The 20,514-nt window shown below is 35.1% G+C and overlaps 1 protein-coding gene across 5 annotated transcripts; it reads left to right on the forward strand.

Moving 5' to 3' along the window:
- Nucleotides 1–925: 925 nt before the first annotated feature.
- Nucleotides 926–18,465, forward strand: LOC138709050 (phospholipase A2 inhibitor beta-like). 5 transcript variants are annotated; one of them, XR_011334816.1, is made up of 3 exons: nucleotides 926–1,280; nucleotides 17,338–17,402; nucleotides 17,515–17,590. XR_011334816.1 is itself a non-coding variant. In XM_069839545.1 (2 exons), coding segments are annotated over exons 1-2 (1,050 nt in total). In that variant the 5' UTR covers nucleotides 935–1,278; the 3' UTR covers nucleotides 18,386–18,465. The 5 variants fall into 5 exon arrangements, 4 of the variants coding, with proteins under 4 accessions (XP_069695646.1, XP_069695644.1, XP_069695647.1 ...); XM_069839545.1 differs by having other exon boundaries at nucleotides 935–1,280; nucleotides 17,338–18,465; XM_069839543.1 differs by lacking the exon at nucleotides 926–1,280 and adding an exon at nucleotides 11,708–13,885 and having other exon boundaries at nucleotides 17,338–18,465.
- The last annotated feature ends 2,049 nt before the right edge of the window (nucleotides 18,466–20,514 follow it).

Here is a 20,514-nt window from a genome sequence, read left to right on the forward strand (position 1 = left end):
GTTAGATAGATAGATAGATAGATAGATAGATAGATAGATAGATAGATAGATAGATAGATAGATAGATAGATAGATAGATAGATAGATAGATAGATAGATAGATAGATAGATAGATAGATAGATAGATAGATAGATAGATAGATAGATAGATAGATGGGTAGTTGTATGTATGTATGTATGTATGTATGTATGTATGGATGGATGGATGGATGGATGGATAGACGGATAAATAGGATAGATGGAATACATACGGTAGATTGCTAGATAAATAGATAGATGTATAGGTAGGTAGATTATATATAGGCAGACAGACATATAGGCAGATAGAAATACTAAATAGAGAGACGGACAGACCGACGGATAGATTGATATTCATAACGTATTAGTTTTTCGACAGAATTGAAATTGTTTCTTGTATTCTTTTTTGTATAGAGTGAAAGAAGAATTATAAGTTTTTTTTACAATACCTATTAGTTGTAAATGAACCCTGGTTATGCGGAACTTTATAACGAGCATATTAATGCCAGCACGTAGGAACATATAGATTTTTACTCTATGGTGATTTAGGACAAATAGCCTCTTTAGACCTTATGCGAATTTTCTTTGGGACAGATTGATAGAATGATTAATTTTGGAATATATTTACAGGATGAAGTGTTAATTACTTGCTGGTAACCTTGTCAACTGCATATTGATGCCGTTAATCCAGTATTTCATGTATTTACAATCTTATCAGTTCATATGTTACGTTTCAGTCTCGCCGTAAAAAAATTAATGTTGATATGCCTATACTTCGCAAATACCAACGAAAAAGTCCCGAGGCGTGTGAAGTCCCTTACTGTGCCGCATAACTGTGCGGAAGTGCAAGGTTTATCTTTAGATAAGACTCCATGTTGCCTAAGGTGCTGACAAGTTCCTGCGGCCTTGAACTGGTAATCTGAAATCTGACCGTAGTTATGGCTCTCCTGAATGAGACGCGAGTGAGTCAGTATCGCTGCATTAAAGAGAATAGGTCGTCTAATTTGGCGGGTAGAAATGTCGCAAGACACAACTACATTGCATTTTGTTAGGTCTAGGACAGTGCTTATTACCTAATGATTTTCATACAACAGTGGCGAGGTTTATTCATTCAAGATGGAGAGAAGTGAACAGTTCAAGACATTTTTATTATAGATGACTCGGGATTGTAGTGAGTATTCCTCATCTAGTGTCACGTAAGATTTTTTTTCCGGTTTGTGGAAAAGTCTGCAAGAACGTGATACTACTAGTTGTCGTCGAATGTAAGTATATTTGCAAAAATTATCGAACCACAAGAACAATCATCACACAGGTGAATGCCATCAAATAAATATGTAATATTTTAAAGAAATCAATACCAAATTGTAGGGTTTGAAGAGTACACTCATATGCGGAGTTATGGGGAGGAATGGGGGGCACTGTCCCTCCCCCCCAACTTATCTGAACTCTTTTTCTATTAACGTTAGAAAATGTTTAATTCAAAAGATTTTTCTTACTTTTGCTTAAGATATTAAGTTTCTGTGCATAAAGTGACGAATTAATGTCGGTGAATCTTTCTTATGTCCCAGCCACTATAGGAACTTGATAAAATACTTTGAAAATGTCTTCGATTTATATTATTGATTAGTAGAAATTGGTGTGATCACTATGAGTGTTGTAAGCCCACCTAACCCACCCTAAATACGTATCTTACTTATATACGAAAATCGTCACGCGTGAAGAAGAATACCTTCATATTTCTTTAATGTAACAGTGGGTTTCAGTGTTGCCAACGTAGTAAAAATACTACACACCTAATCAAACCTAACCTAACCTTTCTCATAACACTACACACCTAATCAAACCTAACCTAACCTAACCTGTCACATAATACACAGGTAATCAAACCAAACCTAACCTAACCCGTCACATAATACTACACACCTGTAGTAACATTCCTCACATTTAGTATCATTTCGTTTTCATGTATTTCCGGTTCTGCCAATCGTGTTGGTTTCCATCTAGTGGAAGTGGATCGTACTAATACTCCTAATTCGAAGAAGACGCTATGGAAACTTTCATAATAATTATATTTTACATGTTTCGTGATATACTAAATGTATTATGTATATATGGTATGTATGGTACAGTAAGATTAGAAATGTGTTGTCGTTGTGATAAAAGTATTGAAAATTGGTTTATAGCACCACATTGGCAGTGATAAAAGTGTGCAATATTCGTTCAGTGGCTGGTGGATGCTCTAGATTGACCTTAATGTCTTCAGATCATGTGTCTGGACTATAACATTTTATTTTAAATTTCTGGATGTATAAGAATTTCTATACCTCATTTGAGGAATGGAAGCACTGTAATGTTTCTTTTTTTAACAGCCTGTACTCATGTGTTAAAAGTCTGCAGGTGTTCAGACCGCCGCTTGGAGAAATATAAATAATATACTGTGCAGAACAATGCAGAAAAAAGAAAAGTGATCCCGGCATAATGTGTAAACTTAAAGACGAGAGATTAAGTAAAATAATTAGAATTTACATTTCATATGATAGTTTCAGGAAGGTAAACTTCAGATAAAGAGTTTCTGTTTGCACTGTTACATAGTGTTATTGATGTACCTGTATACATATGTTTGTGTATGAGAGAAAAAAAATAGGGAGATTGTTTTAAGTTATGCTATTATAATTTGTAGTAGACCTACACTTCAAGCTCTTTACAACTCGGTCTAAAACATCGCGAATATGGATGTAACCCTGTAAGAAATTGCTCCCCGAAAATATCTTTATTAAGTCATCATATTCCGATATACTGTACCACAGTCAAGCTATAACGGGGGAGAAGGTAAATAATGTCCCCATAATCTTGTTATATGGTGATTCTATGGTTTTGCTTTGTCCCTCCTAACCAAGAAAACTGTTCTCTCTCCGCCTATGACTGTACACTCCAAACACACTGTGTTAGTAGACAGTCAGCCATTTTGATTTACGAAGTATTAAGAGTACTTTTTAGATGGTGTTTTCAGAATTTTATTCTTAAATATTCATCAATTTCATCTCGTTTGCCACTATTTCTGTACGTAGGTTATTATTATTATTATTATTATTATTATTATTATTATTATTATTATTATTATTATTATTATTATTATTATTTATGATGATAAATATTTGGATCCCGTTTATTGTTAGTAATATTTATGTAGTTCTGTTTCTGATTCATGTTCAAGCACTATTTCTTTTTTGCCACTCCATTATAAGTTAATTTCGACTATTTCGCTCATGTACCAATACACCAATGAAGTGTAAGAATCTATTGAGTTTCAACCAATCAAAGCCAACTATAAATTGCAATCTTATCACTCCTGTAGCGCATTTTTTAAATACTGTATCTTGTCGTATCTGATGTTCAGATGTTAAATATTTTCATTGTATCCTTAACAGTGCAGGGTCGACCTAGTTGACGAGTTTGTATAGCGCTGGCCTTCTATGCCCAAGGTTGCGGGTTCAATCCCGGGCCAGGTCGATGGCATTTAAGTGTGCTTAAATGCGACAGGCTCATGTCAGTAGATTTACTGGTATGTAAAAGAACTCCTGCGGGAGAAAATTCCGGCACATCCGGCGACGCTGAAATAACCTCTGCAGTTACGAGCGTCGTTAAATAAAAACATAACATTAACAGTGCAGTGATTCGTGATATTTCGTGATGGCCGTGCTAGCAACTTATTTTTATTTAAATATAGTCTGTTTCTCTATGTTATAAATTTCATTTATATTCCGCCATGTGTTATCCAGCTGATGCAGATTAAATATGTTGAGCTTACTTGTATGCTGTCAATATTTGCAGACGAAAAGTTTTTTTTTTCTGAATTATGTGTAGGTTTTATGAGAAGGCAAAGAGAGTGATGTACACTGTCAATGACAAGGTTAGGTAGAGTTTAGTGAGGTGTTAGATTTGTGACAAGTTGACCCACTGACAGTGAAAAATAGCCCCACTGTCAATGACCAAGGTTACACAGGAATTAGTCTCGTAACTGAAGAAGGGATATTTTGTTTCGCTATCGAAATGAAACTTCTACTGTATACTCATTCTCTTCGTCAAACCACACCCCTACTTGTCAAAACTTCATCGTTCTCGTAAAAGCATCGTAGTAGCATGAAGCCTATTCTTCAAACCACTGTCGTGTTCATAAAATCAACGTCGTATTAATCAGTTCAACATAGTTTTCAGCAAACCATCATCTTCTTCACCAAATCAACGTCGTATTCATCAGTTCAACGTAGTTTTCATCAAACCATCACCATGAAATCAACGTTGTCTTGACCAAATCAATGTCGTCTTCATTAAGTCAACGTTGACTTTATCATATTAATGTCGTCTTCAATAAATTATCATCGTCTTCGTCAAGCCATCCTCACGTATTCGTCAAACTATCATTGCCTTCGTCAATCTGTCATCGTATTCGTGAAACTGCAGTCGTATTTGTCAAACTTTCGTCGTCTTCACCAAATCGACATCGTTTATATTAAGTCAACGTCGTCTTCATGAAAACAATATCGTCTTCATGAAGCCATCATCGTTTTCACCAAATCAACCTTATCTTTACCATATCAACGTCGCGTTGTTTTCATTAAATCAACGTTGCGTCTCTTCCATCAAAGCAACGTCGTATTCATAAAATTAATATTTATTCATCAAATCAACGTTGTCTTCGTCAAACCATCGTCGTCTTCGCCAAGCCATCGTCGTCTTCGCCAAACCATCGTCGTCTTCGTAAGGCCATTCTTGCCTTCATCAGACCATTGTAGTCTTCGTCAAACCATAGTCATCTTCGTTAACCTACCGTCGTCTTCGTCAAACCATTGTCGTTTTCTTGAAACCATATTCGTCAAACAATTGTCGTCATCACGTGAACGTCGTCTTTATGAAGTCAACATCGTCTTCCTCAAATTAATATTTTCGTAAAAACAGCATAGTCTTCATCAAGCCATCGTCGTATTCATCAGAACAACATACTCTTCATCAAGCCACCGTCGTTTCCATCAAATCAACCGTGACATTATCAAATCAACGCCGCGTCATCTTCACGAAATCAAATTCGTTTTCACCAAATCAACGTCGTGTTCATCAAATCAACGTTGTGTTCATAAAATCAACGTCGTCTTCTTCAAACCAACGCTGTCTTCATCAAGCCATCGTCGTCTTAGTTAAACCATCTTTGCCTTCGTCAATCTTTGCCTTCGTCATCTTTGCCTTCGTTAATTCATTATTGTCTTCGTCAAACCGCCGTTGTCTTCGTCGGACTATTGTCTTCGTCAAATTGTAGTCGTCTTCATCTATTGTCGAATTCATGAAAAAATCATTACCGTCATCAGTATCAACGTCGTCATCATGAACATAAGCGTTCTATTTATCAAACATCGTTTTCACCAACACCATTGTCGCCATCATGAATGTCATCATCTGCAAGTCCTTCTTTGCCAGCACAGCTCATAAGTAGAGTCCAGTGTTTGGTCATATTGAACTACAAGTTCAGTGACCACAAACTACACTTTCCAATGTATTGTGTAATGAACGATGCGGCAAGAACCCGACTACTGATACTGGGCATGTACAAATTTGTACAGTCAGCTCACGAAAGAAGATAGTGTATTTATCTGCAAAACAATGAATTATAGTCCCGACGCTGTTATTTCCGGCGTGACTCCGCCTCTTTGCTTACGTCTTAGAAAGTGAAGGATCTATAAAGTCTAGGTAGGTAGTATCGTTCGCCATTTTTGTTCATACGTTGCCGAGCTACCATACGAGGAATCTATTTGCCACACCGTTAAACATTATCATGTCGTAACTCCTATGATAATAAATCAAACGCAATGTAATTCAGCAAATAATTGAGCGGAAAATAACGTCTTCGTATGCTTTCTGCGAAAACCAATGAAAAAGCTAAAATGACGGGCGATTATATTAAGTATTTATCGAGCCTTAAGAAATGAATCAGCGAATCACAAGACGCACACGTTTAAATGTAGCCGACCTGCAACGCTATTGGCTGCCGGAAATTAGAGCGACGGGACTATAGGAATTGATGATTGTTTATATTATAAGAAAAACATACATGATTGTTTATAATTTTAAAAGAGAAATAGACCTATACAATAAATTTTAATAAACGAAACATCGCAGGATTTTCACAAAAATAAAAATATGATATCTGCTCAAACACAGAAAACAATAAACTTTACTACCGCGATGTTTAGGAGCCCTCTTTAAATTTAAGCTTATAATGAATGGCTATGTAGGTCTACATGTGTTCTGTACCTTCGGGTACCCGGTTTAGGGAGCGAATTTTTTGTCCTATAAAAATGTAAATTATTTATTTATATGTGGTAAAAATACAAAAATGTTTGCTCAAACATTAAAAATAATTAGCCAAAAATTGACCCAAGTATCTCTTCTGTTATGAAAAAGGTAACATATAGCACTTACTCACCATTAACAACCAGAAAATATTAGTTGCTCGTAGTTTTATTAGAGTTTCAGTATATGTCATATATATGACAAATTGATAATGTTTGGCTAAAAGGAGATAAGTCATACAAGTTAGTTTTTAAACGTCAGATCCTTATTGCAAATAATTTTCTACACAAATAAAATAAATCAAATGCCAGTATTATTTTGTTATTATTTCATTTTGCACACCCCGAATTTAAGTGTATGTCAGTTGTCTCTGTACAATATCTTCTACTGTAAAAATGTTCGTCACAGGATGCCAACTTTGCATTCGAATATTTAAAGAGCGGTAGGTCACAAACACTCACGCCGTCAATTTCAATTTCAATTACAATCGCACTCTTGGAGAGCACTTTTACACATTATTTTATATCAACTTTTTATTAGGCCTATTTGACATTTGTTTGTTTAGCATTGCTGTGCTTTTGAACCTGATGCTGAGTTCGGTTTTTGTTCAACGGCTTGCACCACCCTGACTGTTTCGTAAAGGATGTTTGTGAGAGTTGCTAGTTTTTTATTGTGTCCTACAAAATACCTAGATTTACGGATATGAACGCCAAATCATTTTTTTATCAATCGTCTTTCTTGAAGTATCTCAAACTATACATCGTTCCTGTCCAATGTATTTGCAATAGATTCAAAACTTTCAAAATGCTTGGCATAGCAATTAGCCATGTACCATGTACTATGGATAAATGAGGAAGAGGAAATTCGGAGTTTCCTGTTTGAAGGGATCAAATCTTGAAGCCGCTTTAACGAACATTTTTTTCTCATTTAATAGTAATCTATCCATATTGGGAAAGAGAATTCCGATATTTTCGCATATCCTGTGTACAGCATGAATCACAGATGTGACATGCACCATTTTAGGAGAGCTTAGTGAAAAACTGTCGTCTGCTTTTGATATACCATAATTAAAGAGGTGACCACAATTAAAGAGGAGGTGTTTGAAGGGTCATAAGTAAACAACGGTGAGGCCAAATAAATTGAAATGTGGTGTACACATACAGTATTTCAGTTAGTGGGAATTCCATTCCAGGAAGAAAAATAATTAGTTCCGGAAATCGCCACCACAAGAGGAAATGTCACTGTATGGGGAGTGAACGAAAGCAAAATGTTACGTCCTCATTGCATACAGATTTGCATCCTCGTCCTGGTTGCACTTGTAAAGAACCTTAGGGAGATCACCTTCCACAAATTAGTAATGGTCATGGGATCTCTCCGTAATTCTTCGCTGTTCGGAATAACCGAAGTGCAACAGAAGCTTTGTTGTTACTTTGGTAATAAATCTTTATGTGCAAAGCACGATCACGTAAGCATAGAATTGTTTAAAAAAATGTAGTCTAGCGACTGTTTCCAAAGATGTTACGATACCTATTGATAAGGCCTTATGAGCAGGGTTGCCAGATGATTCCAGACCAATGTCGCCAAATATACACCAACAAGGCGCCAGAAAGTAGCCAATTATCTCTGAACTTGATAGTGAAAGGAGTAATAAACTTAAAGAAAACCTACAGTGTAATCATGAACATAACCATTTATTTTTATTCATAAATTTGTAATACTTTTATTGTTAATATTATTTAATACAGGATACAGAACCATTAAATGGCATTATTCAGCTGTGATGTGTGTCTCTGATACTTGCATTTTGCTGTTGTTCAATCTATATTCTGTTGTTTACAAATATTAATCCTACTTACTTACTTACAAATGGCTTTTAAGGAACCCGCAGGTTCATTGCCGCCCTCACATAAGCTCACCATCGGTCCCTATCCTGTGCAAGATTAATCCAGTCTCTGTCATCATATCCCACCTCCCTCAAATCCATTTTAATATCATCCTCCCATCTACGTCTCGACCTCCCCATAGTTCTTTTTACCAACTGAAACACTATATGCATTTCTAAATTCGCCCATACGTGCTACATACCCTGCAAATCTCAAACGTCTGGATTTAATGTTCCTAATTATGTCAGGTGAAGAATACAATGCATGCAGTTCTGCACTGTATACCTTTCTCCATTCTCCTGTAACTTCATCCTTCTTAGCCCCAAATATTTTCATAAGAACCTTATTCTCAAACACTCTTAATCTCTGTTCCTCTCTCAAAGTTAGAGTCCAAGTTTCACAATCATGCAGAACAACAGGTAATATAACTGTTTTATAAATTCTAACTTTCCGATTTTTGACAGCAGACTAGATGACAAAAGCTTCTCAACCGAATAATAACAGGCATTTCCCATATTTATTCTGCGTTTAATTTCCTCCCGAGTGTCATTTATATTTGTTACTGTTGCTCAGATATTTGAACTTTTCCACCTCTTCGAAGGATAAATCTCCAATTTGTATATTTCCATTTCGTACAATATTCTAGTCACGAGACATAACCATATACTTTGTCTTTTCGGGATTTACTTCCAAACTTATCGCTTTACTTGCTTCAAGTAAAATTTCCGTGTTTTCCCTAATCGTTTGTGGATTTTTTCCTAACATATTCACGTCATCCGCATAGACAAGAAGCTGATGTAACACGTTCAATTCCAAACCCTTTCTGTTATCCTGAACTTTCCTAATGGCATACTCTAGAGCAAAGTTAAAAAGTAAAGGTGATAGTGCATCTCCTTGCTTTAACCCGCAGTGAATTGGAAAAGTATCAAATAGAAACTGGCCTACAAGGACTCTGGTGTAAGTTTCACTGAGGCACATTTTAATTAATCGAACTAGTTTCTTGGGAATACAAAATTCAATAAGAATATTATATAAAACTTCTCTCTTAACCGAGTCATACGCCTTTTTGAGATCTATGAATAACTGATGTACTGTACCCTTATACTCCCATTTTTCTCCAATATCTGTCGAATACAAAAAATCTGATCAATACTCGATCTATTTAGCCTAAAACCGCATTGATGATCGCCAATAATTTCATCTACGTATGTTCTCAAAAGAATATTGGACAAAATTTTGTACGACGTCAGAAAAAGTGATATTCCTTGAAAGTTACCACAGTTAGTCTTTTCCCCCTTCTTAAAAATAGGTACAATATATTAATCCTACTAACCTACAATAACATATTACATAAAAAATCTGTTCTTAATGAGCATAGTGAACATGGTGTTGTGATAACCAATAGATATTTACATATAAGCTAAACATCAGTGTTCATAAAGTAATTTAGCAGAGTTATTTAATGTGTACGTGTTTACAGAAGACCTACTTAGGATTATGAATTGTCATTACTATTTCAAGCACAATGTTTTGTGAGTAATCTGACAATATATACTAATGATAACTATCCAAAATTACACTTTTTCAAATACAGTATCCAGACTAAGATGTGTTTTTCAATCCAATTAAGATTTTCTGTATTTCCACTTGATGTAGGGACTGTGTTATTTAACATTTTTTAAAGTGAAAGCAAATCTATGTGTTAACCAATAAGATTTTAACATATAAAATCAGTGTTAAATAGAGTAATTTGGCAATTATCATTGCTGCAACAACTTAAATTTTAGATTAGTTTTAGAAAAATATCTTGGGACCCAAATTTCGAAAAAATAAATATCAAAATAGTCATTCATTAATCTCACAATGTATGCTCGCTTAGGTAGGGGATCGTTTCTTTTTATATTTATAGTCACTTATTTCCTTTTTCCTTATTTCTTTCACCTTGTCACAAAGAAAACAAATGTGCGCCTTTTTCAGTTCTCTGTGAACAGTTATGAACACAGCAGTACTGCATTTTTTCGCACTTACATTACATTCTTTCCCTATACAACTGTACACTGCATAGCTCGCGATGGAATAACAATGGCGGATTTGTCGGCATTTGCCGGAGCAAAGGATTGCTATCCTTGGACTCTGTCTAGAACCAGAGTAACTTAATATCATTGCCATCTACAAGACCTCGGAAGAAACCACGAGGAAAAACCATGTTTCCATCACGAGCCGACAGATTTTCATGTTATTGCTCTTCCGGGAATAGAAATGATATGCCGATGCCATGTCCTACAATCCTACATCAACAATAGTGATTAGCTCGGCGTGCATACCGAAAACAAAACACGTTCTGAGCTGTTAGCGCGATGTATGGGCGCGTATATTCGACCGAGAATGTTTACGAATTATTAAGTGAATAACCCGTGAAATAATATAGGAAGTGCATAGCTTTAGTATCAAAGAGTTGTCGACGTTGACCTTTTGGGTGGGACGAAAATTAATTATACCCAAGTTATGTTGTCCTTTAAGTTAATCTTCTAATTTTGAGTTGTCTGGAATCTGAACTGTCACATATACATACATCAGTCGCCATCGCTGTGAGGATATAGGACAGAGATGGCGATTTCTAGAAGCTATGATTTTGGAACTGTATTCACAGTCAGAACCAGTGACAAATCTGTCACAGCGACAAAATCACAGATATTCAAATCACACCCTACCTCTTCTCCACTAACTAATAGAGTTAGGCAGAATCTAGATCTAGTCTAGACAGTCTATAGAATATTCAGTTAATAAACGAAAATTATTCCAACGCGTAGTTAAAAAAAATAGCATTAAATTGCATATTTTGGACATGAATGTAAGGAACCCAATACCGATGTGTACGCTAAATATCATGAAACGATTTCACTGAGGTAAAACAAAAATATCACATCTTGAAAAAAAAAAAAAAAAAAAAAAAAAAAATGCATGAACACTACAGAGACAAGAGACCAGTGCATAAAATATTATTCGAACACTTAGCTTGCTGACTTCAGTGATGTTTTTCCCACGCAATTCTGTTATCCGTTTAACCTTGAGTAAATAATGAGTGGCTATAGGTCTGTCATAAATAGCGGATAAGTGAATACTTGAGAAATATTTTGCGCAAGGGAAAATAAACCATTTTACAAGAAACACAAATAATAATTAGATTTCAAAATGAGAACAGATGACATGCGAGAAATTTAACATATTATTAACAGACGTTGGAAAGTACAGTCTGATCCGTTTGGGTATGGATAATATTAATTTGTTTTAAAGCTACTATGATAGTAGGAAAAATTTCTTGCTGGTTATATTATCATTAAAAGATGGGAGTTTTCATATATGACAATCAACAATACATAATCTGAAAGGACAAATGAAAATCGTTGATGAATAAAATGGCTACTACAAATCAACAGCGGGCACAGTGTTTTCTAAATTTGACAGTGTTAAAAGAATTCAAAGGGAATTTGGACGTGAGTATGGTGTTATACTTGTATCTTATTTAATTACACTAACCTGAATATAGTATTGAATTGGAACCACAACGCAACACAATTGAATTATGTATTGATATTAATATTAATACCGATATTACTAATTAATTATTAATTAAGTTCAGATTTCACAAGTTAAATACTGTACTTCCATTTCACCAGTTGCCTTTACTGCAAACCAAAATTATTGCTGCCAACATAACAGAAAGTAACTGTCAGTTGTCGTATTTATCAGTAGTCGAAATTCGAAACAAAGTTGGTAAAATTAAATTCAACCTGACATATAGAAAATCACTATAATCCACTAGTATATGTAGTAATAGGGGGAAAATGGTTAGGGTTCATCCTTGGGGTATTAAGTAAGCTGATCCGGACTATAATATGATTTAAGTAAGGAAATGAACAGTATCAAAAAAAGCGAGGCAAGTTGTAGGCCTATAGTTCTGACCAATATGGTCATAATTCGCAAAATTAAACCTTCAGGACAATCATTATTATAGTCTCCAGAATGCTTCACAATTATAGGTACAAACTGCATGGGTGACTAGAAGACAATGAAACCAGGTAAAAAGTACGTACTAACAAACCTAAGTCCATGTTTTCAATATGTGAAGTCAGCACTGTGGCCATCAACTGAATACACCTCATTTCTTATCTGGCAGATTTAATGGTCTTGCGTACCTTCTTTTCTATATGAGCTAGGGGACATTTTAAGTAATCTGCTTCTTTAGGAAAGGCAGTTGCTGTGGTACATGCATGATGAAACACTAGCTCACATTCATTTGAACCCCTGAGAGTTTTTACGCACAAGATTCCACAACAGATGTATCGGCTATGGCCTCTCAGGTCCCCCGATTTCATTACTCTGGATTTTTTTGTCTGAGGATGTTTGAAATGTTTTGTGTATTTCAGCCCTATTGATAATATTAGTGCATTCCGAGAGTGCATTGTGAATGGGTGTTAACGCATTAGAGATACACCTGGGATAATGTACGATTGTTGATGAGGAAACGTGTTGATGCCTGCCTTATCATAACGGTGTCATATTGATCACATGTTATAATACTCTCCTTCTCTAGTGCATATCGGATGTTATGTTACCCCAGAGCACTCGTACTGACTAGACATAATAAACCCATACATTTCGGAAACGGGCTGTTTACGGCCCTATATTTATTAGGATTTTTTTCCTGGTTTCGTTATCCTCTACTCACCCCTGCGGTTTGTACGTATCAATTGTGAAACACTATGTAGATACTATTCTCCAACCAGGAGATCAACCGTGAAAGGAATGTGCTTACTATTGCGTCATCTATTGGAGCGAAGTACTCGTAGATAGATAATATTACCGTTATAACGTCAGTCTAAAAAACATGCACTCTCCTGCATATGTTATTTCCTATATGGAGGGATTAAAAGACCAGGGAATTAACCGTGACCTAATTTTGTAACTAGGGTAGTATAAATATATGTGTGTCAATTTTATCGTTTGTGCTTTGGAAGATAGCCAATGGAGATCGTCTATCCACATGTGTGATCTTATGACATCTTATGACATCAACATTCATTCACAGCATTACCCCACTGCGTATCATTCCCCTGAGACTTTCTCGTGGTTGGAGAACAGTAGCTTGGTTATTTTTGCTGTCACTCACCTAACAGGTGAATAAACTTCACAATTAATGTAGGTCTATATTATATGAAAATACAAATTTATTAAAGAAGATGATTAATTCTATGTAGTTATTCTTGAGAGATGTTACAATATGTTTTAATAATGAACAGATTATATTGATAGGATGGCAAGGCGAAGGTCGCATTTCTCTATAGGATTGTATTTTCCCCATCCCTATTTTACGGAAAGTTGTATCGTACACGTAATGGAGTGTTAAGATATGGCAACGTAAGACAAGAATATTCCTTGTTACAAAGTGAGAGAGATAGTACTTCAGATTATACTTACATAATTATGACGCTATGTGTGGCTATCAACAAAACGAATTTCAGATTAAAAGTGACGGAAAGGAATATATTTATTTATGCCTGCAGTATCAGCATTCGTTTGCCAGTGAAGAACTTAGATAGTAGGCCGCCTACACATGACTACACGGTCACGAAGTTTTCGCTGTTCGTAATTGGCTAGTTTAAGAACCTATATATTCGACAGCTTAATGGCTTCCTAATGGCTTGTGAAATAAGTAGTATGTAGTAATAATAGTAGTTGTGAGTAGTGTAGGTGCCGTGGCAGTGGCAATACTGTTTATGGTGGTCTTAGCATTACTGTTACTTAATGGTGATCTGGGCGTATTGATAGTGCATTAATAAAGCAGTTTTGTTGGTGTCTTCAACAGTTTGATGGTGCTGGCAACAGTTTTAGTAATGTTGGCAGCTGTTTTAGTTGTGTTAGCAGCTGTTTTAGTTTCGTGTATTGTGGATAATAGTGAAAGGTTTGTTGGTGCTGGTGGTGGTGTTGACAGTGGTGGTAGTTTTGGTGGTGCTGGTGGCAGTGTTGGATGGTTGTGGAAGTTCTGTTGGCGGTAGTGGCAGTGCTGCTTTTTGGTGGTGGTGTTATTTATTTAATCTGATAGGATTAAGGCCATAAGGCCTTCTCTTCCATCCTACCTGATAGCACACATAAATACAATATAACTCTGTTGAACTTTTTTCATTAAAGTTGTTATAAAGATGACATAGGAACGTTTCGTAATACTAGGCGAAATATGTCACCGTCATTAGGGGTTACTTTGATATTGGGGGCTACTTTGATAACCACTTCGATCGATTACTAAAATCGAATTCGCGCGAAAGATATCAGAATGTGGCCAACTTTGGATCTCGTGTTGGCAGCTCTGTTAAACTAGTTATGAGATAGCGACGGTGCTATATAAGTACTACAAGTTGTAGAGGAGAAATTAAATATTTTTTGGTTTATAAAGTGAATGAGGATTTATGATACCTGCAAAACTTTGAAGCTACACAGGTAAGCATACTTATAAATGAATATTCAATTCTATCTTCAAATAAAGTTGTTCTTTGGCATTTAAAGTGTTGCTTGTCGTTCACTTGAATGTTGTAGTATGCACACCAGTTACGTTGAAGAGTCACGGGGTAACTTTGATAGAGAGGATGGGGCTAAATTGATAATCTAGTCAAACATTTAAAATTACATTTATATTGTTTTAGACGTTATCGCTGTCTGTCCAGAGCTACTGTGTTGCGAGATTATAAAAAGGAACCAGGTTCTCGCCAGTACAACAATTTTTCAGATTCTTCAGAGGAGCCTGGCGACATATTTTGATGGAGTGGAACGAGAAAATCCTCGATTTTCAACTGTACCGAAGGCTAATTTTTCAAGCTTGTTGAAGAAAGCATTGATCCACATGGATAAGACAAAGTTACAGACAAATACTAATAAACAATCATTTCGCGGAGATACAGAACAGTCTGAAATAAAACACATTTTGATAAAACAGTTCCTTTTCTACGGGCATTTGTCCTTGCAATAAGAAAGAAGTCCTAAAAAAATTCCGGAGCCTGTAGAAGTTGTTGAACAACAGGTTGAGAGTTGGCTCATGGCATTTCTTCAAGAACACTGATTTGGGAATTCTAGTACAGCTGGCTCTATGATGAGAAAAAAGAGACGACTCAATGTTGAATCAGGGAAGAATATAGTTACTGCGTCTACTTCAAATAACAAAGGCAGCAATGATGACGAAGAGCCTCAGGTGATTTGTGTAAATAGGCAGATCAAAGTTTCAGGCCCCAAAATTCCAGAAGGTGCTGACATATGAAATAGAATCAGAAAACCCAAAAATAGGAAATTTCATCCTTACTAAATTTCTTTATAGTAAAGATAAGAAAATCTTCACATATGTCTTTGAAATTGTGGACATGGCATCAAATGGGATAGTGATTCATGGTCTCAAAAGAACTGATGAGAGTGAAACAAAATTTAAGCCAATTGATTGGACATTTCTACTATTTCAATGCAACACACCATCAAGATTTTACTTCCTTCAGTCGCAGAACTAACTGACAATTCCATGATTTATGTCTCCCCTATTGTTCTTGAATTCAAGTGAATTCTAGTTTTGTTTCATTATTTTTATGAAAAGTTGATTTAGTTTGTAGTCTAGATTAATTATTTATGAATTTGGTAATGTTTTGATAGAACAAATTTGATTTCAACAATTTATATAATTTTCTATGTCTATTATAATGTACAATGAGCCTTTGTACTTTTCTTGCAAATGAAATACTAATGTAGTATTTAAAATGTCCTTTAAATATAATTTCATCTGCTTAATTTGCCCTGATTTACCTCTATAATAGTAAATCTCACAACTTTAGTTTGACTCTATTATGTCATCTTCGGGTTACTACGGAAATCTGGCTTTAAATAATGGTATATCAAAGTAGTCCCCATCACAGTTTAGCTTTGATAGTATGGTCTTTATTTTTTTCACAGGTACAAATCAACACATTATTTTCTTAGAAATAGGTTAGCAAGGTAAAGACAATCTGATATCTACATATTTTTTATATCTTAAAATACTAAAAAATTAAACTGTAACCATAAAAAATGTAAGTTAAATCTATCAAAGTAGCCCCACTTGACGGTACCTCTTTTATTGAACTAAAATACAATACAATATAACTGTGTTGAATTTTTTTCATTAACGTTGTTGTTGTAAAGATGACGTAGGAACTTTTCATAATATTAGGCGAAATATGTTACCTTTTACTTGAACCAAAACACAATACAATATAACTCTGTTGAACTTTTTTCATTGAAGTTGTAAAGAGGACATAGGAACGTTTCATAATATTAAGCGAAATATGTTACCTCTTTTACTTGAACCCAAATACAATATAATATAACTCTGTTGAACTTTTTTCATTGAAGTTGTAAAGATGACATAGGAACGTTTCGTAATATTAAGCGAAATATGTTACCTCTTTTACTTGAACCCAAATACAATATAATGTAACTCTGTTGAACTTTTTTCATTGAAGTTGTAAAGATGATATAGGAACGTTTCATAATATTAAGCGAAATATTTTACCTCTTTTACTTGAACCCAAATACAATATAATGTAACTCTGTTGAACTTTTTCATTGAAGTTGTAAAGATGACATAGGAACGTTTCATAATATTAGCGAAATATGTTACCTCTTTTACCTAAACCAAAACACAATACAAAACCTAGTGAAATTCATTCTTCATACCATGAACCAAGATTATACAATCAGTGTATTAAAATTAATCCAAAATTGAGTTAAAGTTAAGTTAAATTAAGTATACGAGTTCATTTTTTAACTAGTATATTTTTTTCAATTTTCCACTTCAAATTTTAATTTATCACATAACTTCTAGTATCATATTATGTAAAAGTGAGCACTTCCTTTAAATAACTTCAGACATCTTACTGAAGTTAAATCATGTCATTATATTGAGAGAAATTAAAAAAAAAATAAAATGAAATAATTTGTTATTTAAAACAGAATTTATGTTTTAAACCGTTTATCTTTCCTGATTATCTTACTGACAAACATTTCTTGGGTAATTATTTTTCAGGACCATGGACTACACCTGGTGGTGGAAAGGAGCGATGGTACTTGCAGCTTTAGATTTATCTACAGGTTGTGGCAGATTTTTTACTAAATGCAAATATTATGATGTGACAAAAACCGTTAACTGTTCTAATATACACTTGGGGTCACTGGAAGTAAAAGGTCCTTCATCTCTTTCTAGAAAGCTACAGAGACTGCATCTTAGAAACACACACCTTACAACACTGGAGGACAATGTTTTCAATGCAGTGCCGAACCTATGGTTTCTGGATTTAAGTGACAATTTCCTTAGTGAACTTGATTATAGGCTATTCAATAAATTAACAAAGCTTTTATTTCTTGATTTAACAAATAATAAGTTAAGTCTTCTGAAAGACGAACGGATTTTTAAATCCCAATACAGACTCTCTTCTCTTTTACTTTCAAATAATGCAATTGAAGCTGTAAGTGTAGCAGTTTTTAATCCTTTAAAATCATTGAAGACTCTCAAATTATCTGACAATCCTTTCATTTGTAACTGCGAACTCAGACTTTCTGTGCTTTGGTGTGTGGAAAAAGAACTAGACACCAACGCCATTTGTGAACATCCTTCAAATTATGCTGGATCACCGTGGTCAGTTCTGAACTCTACAAACATTTGTGACGAAAACGAAACAGGAACTACTATAAAGTATGTGGAGATATTCAAATCAAACGTGTCGTCAGTGGAAGTAGAGGGTGACTCATCAAGAAATTTTGTGAATTCGTCTGCAACGCTGATAATTGTGACAATATGTGTCAGTGTTGTGTTACTGTGTGTCGGTTTTGTGACTTTATACATTTGGAAGAGAAATTCAACTAGTCGTGGACTTACGGAACCTTCTGTTGTCTTCCAAAGAAGTTTAAATGAAGAACTTGGAAGTGCTGAACATTCTGAACAGAGTACTGTTCATATTCATCTTTCACAGCATGATTTAGCTCATATATCTCAGCTTGAGATTGCAGATATCGAAGGAAGTGAATTATCTGAATCTGTCCATATGGCTAGTGGCGATGATATCACACGACTGTGATAGTTTTACTGCATTTTATGAATAGTGAAAATTCATTGCTCTATTTTGAAAATGTAAATAAAAAATTAAGTTATTTTCGATTGCAGTTTTTATTTAAGACACCTTCACTTATTTATTTTATTATGTAAACAAAGTTTATTGTAAATACTTCAGTAAAAAGGTACATTCAAAAGAACTGAATTGAAGAGTATTATCCCAAAAATCCCTCAGTCCATTTGGTCATTTTTATGATCTCATAATTATATTTTAAGCTTGTTTTCTTCCAAAACAATGCCAATCCCTGTCAAAAGTTTGTGTTATTGTGCGTGCTTCTTGAAAACTCTCTCAGTCCTTAGACCTGTAAATAAGAAAGCTAGCCTAGTCCTTTCATAAAAATGGATTTAGCGAGTTTTGAAATCACATTCTTTAATTATAAAACACTAATACACATCAGTTTAAGATCTATTACAATCATCTTGATTTTATTTGAATGTATGAATGTGTAGAGAGACGTTTGAATGGATATATATTTGAATAACTGGATGAAAGGTAGACAGACAGGAGAACTACCGGAGGTTTGATGGGAGATTAGGTGGATTGGTGGATATGCGAAGATATGAACAGGTGACTATGGATCGGTTAGACCAGGGGTCGTCAGCACAGAGCACGCTGGGGCTAGAGTCTCACCCGCTGAAAACGCAGTGCACTATGGTGCACTCCGTAGCTGCTAGTGGGTATGCTCTCTATCTCTCCCTGCTGCACGACGGTGCACACGGGACGGCACCGCGTACACTTTGCACATTTCAGCGAGTGCTGACGACCACTGGCCGTTAGACGGATGAACAAGTAAGTTAGATAGCATTAGAATGATAACAACTTATGTACAGGTAATCGTATAGACAGATGGACAGACGGGTAGACGGACTGATAGACAAGCGGATAGGATAGCGCAGACAGACAGCGAGACTGATACATATGCAGATAGATGCACGGATGGATGGACGGATCGATGACGGATGGACGGAGTGACAGACGCAGATGGACGGACAGAGATATAGATTGAGATATAGATATAGGCCTACATCTAGGTATATGAATATAGATATAGATGCGACTGAAATGAACTTCTGGATGAGATCATCATGGAGGTCAAGAAGAGAAAATGTAAGAAATACAATCGTGGGTTTAGAAGCAAAACACATTAAGTAAAAAATATTACTTCTCAGAAAAAGGGTATGAAAGTTGTGACAAAACTGAACCCTCAACATAAGGTATGTGTATAAACTTTGAATTGTAAAATAAAATACTCATAAAAAGTAAAAAAAATAACTAAATATAATATTATTTTGAGGATTAGTTTTAACAGAACTTTCTAACAACTTTTTCGCAGAAGTAATACTTTTGACCTAATGTGTTCTGCTTGTAAACCGCGCAATATTAAGGCAGATAATGAATGTAAAGAAAGATATACTAGAAGTTATAAATGAAAAAAGGATTACATTGATACGGACATGTTAAAAGAATGGAAGATGGAAATATATCAAAGTAAATCATGCGATGGGAACCAGAAGGAAAGAATAGGAAAGGAAGACTTAATGAAAATTGGGTTGAAGGAGTGAGAAAAATATGGAACTGAAATACCTACAAGATCCAGATACATCAGATAGGGAACAATGAAGGAAAAAAAAATCAACAATAATGGATCAAAAATTGATGCATGGTGAACTCCATATTTAATAATTATAAATTCTGAGCGAGGAATTTTGTGGCTAATTGGTTATATATTTTTTTGCACTTATCGTTATTTTACTTAATATTTTAATCTCTATGGTTCTCGTTAAGTGAATTATTTGTTTGTGTAAGCCCTGGTCTCTGTAGCATAAATGCATGATGGGTCTAAAGGTGGGTTTAGACATGTATGGATTTATTGGCGCCAGTTAACATGCTAGTCGTACTTTTGCTCCAGTAAAGGCTTCTTTATTTTGCCTCGCCAGTGTCATTTTGAAGTGCAAGCTGCTAACTGAATATTGCACGAGGGCAGAATATGTCAAGTGAAGTTAAACATGACTCTTGCTTGATATTCGAAAGTTTGTTGGTTGAGGCAATGATTTTTGATTCGGGATAATGAGAAAAACATAAAAGGAATGGTC

The sequence above is a fragment of the Periplaneta americana genome, chromosome 11 (assembly GCF_040183065.1).
Source record: "Periplaneta americana isolate PAMFEO1 chromosome 11, P.americana_PAMFEO1_priV1, whole genome shotgun sequence".
Taxonomy (NCBI): Eukaryota; Metazoa; Arthropoda; class Insecta; order Blattodea; family Blattidae; genus Periplaneta; species Periplaneta americana.

Bases quoted from the DNA above. Each gene is read 5' to 3' on its own strand.
- LOC138709050 (XM_069839543.1), top strand. From the start codon at position 13,728: ATGACGCTATGTGTGGCTATCAACAAAACGAATTTCAGATTAAAAGTG. The intron at 13,886-17,337 runs GTTCGTAATTGG...ATTATTTTTCAG, and splicing joins ACGGTCACGAAGTTTTCGCT to GACCATGGACTACACCTGGT.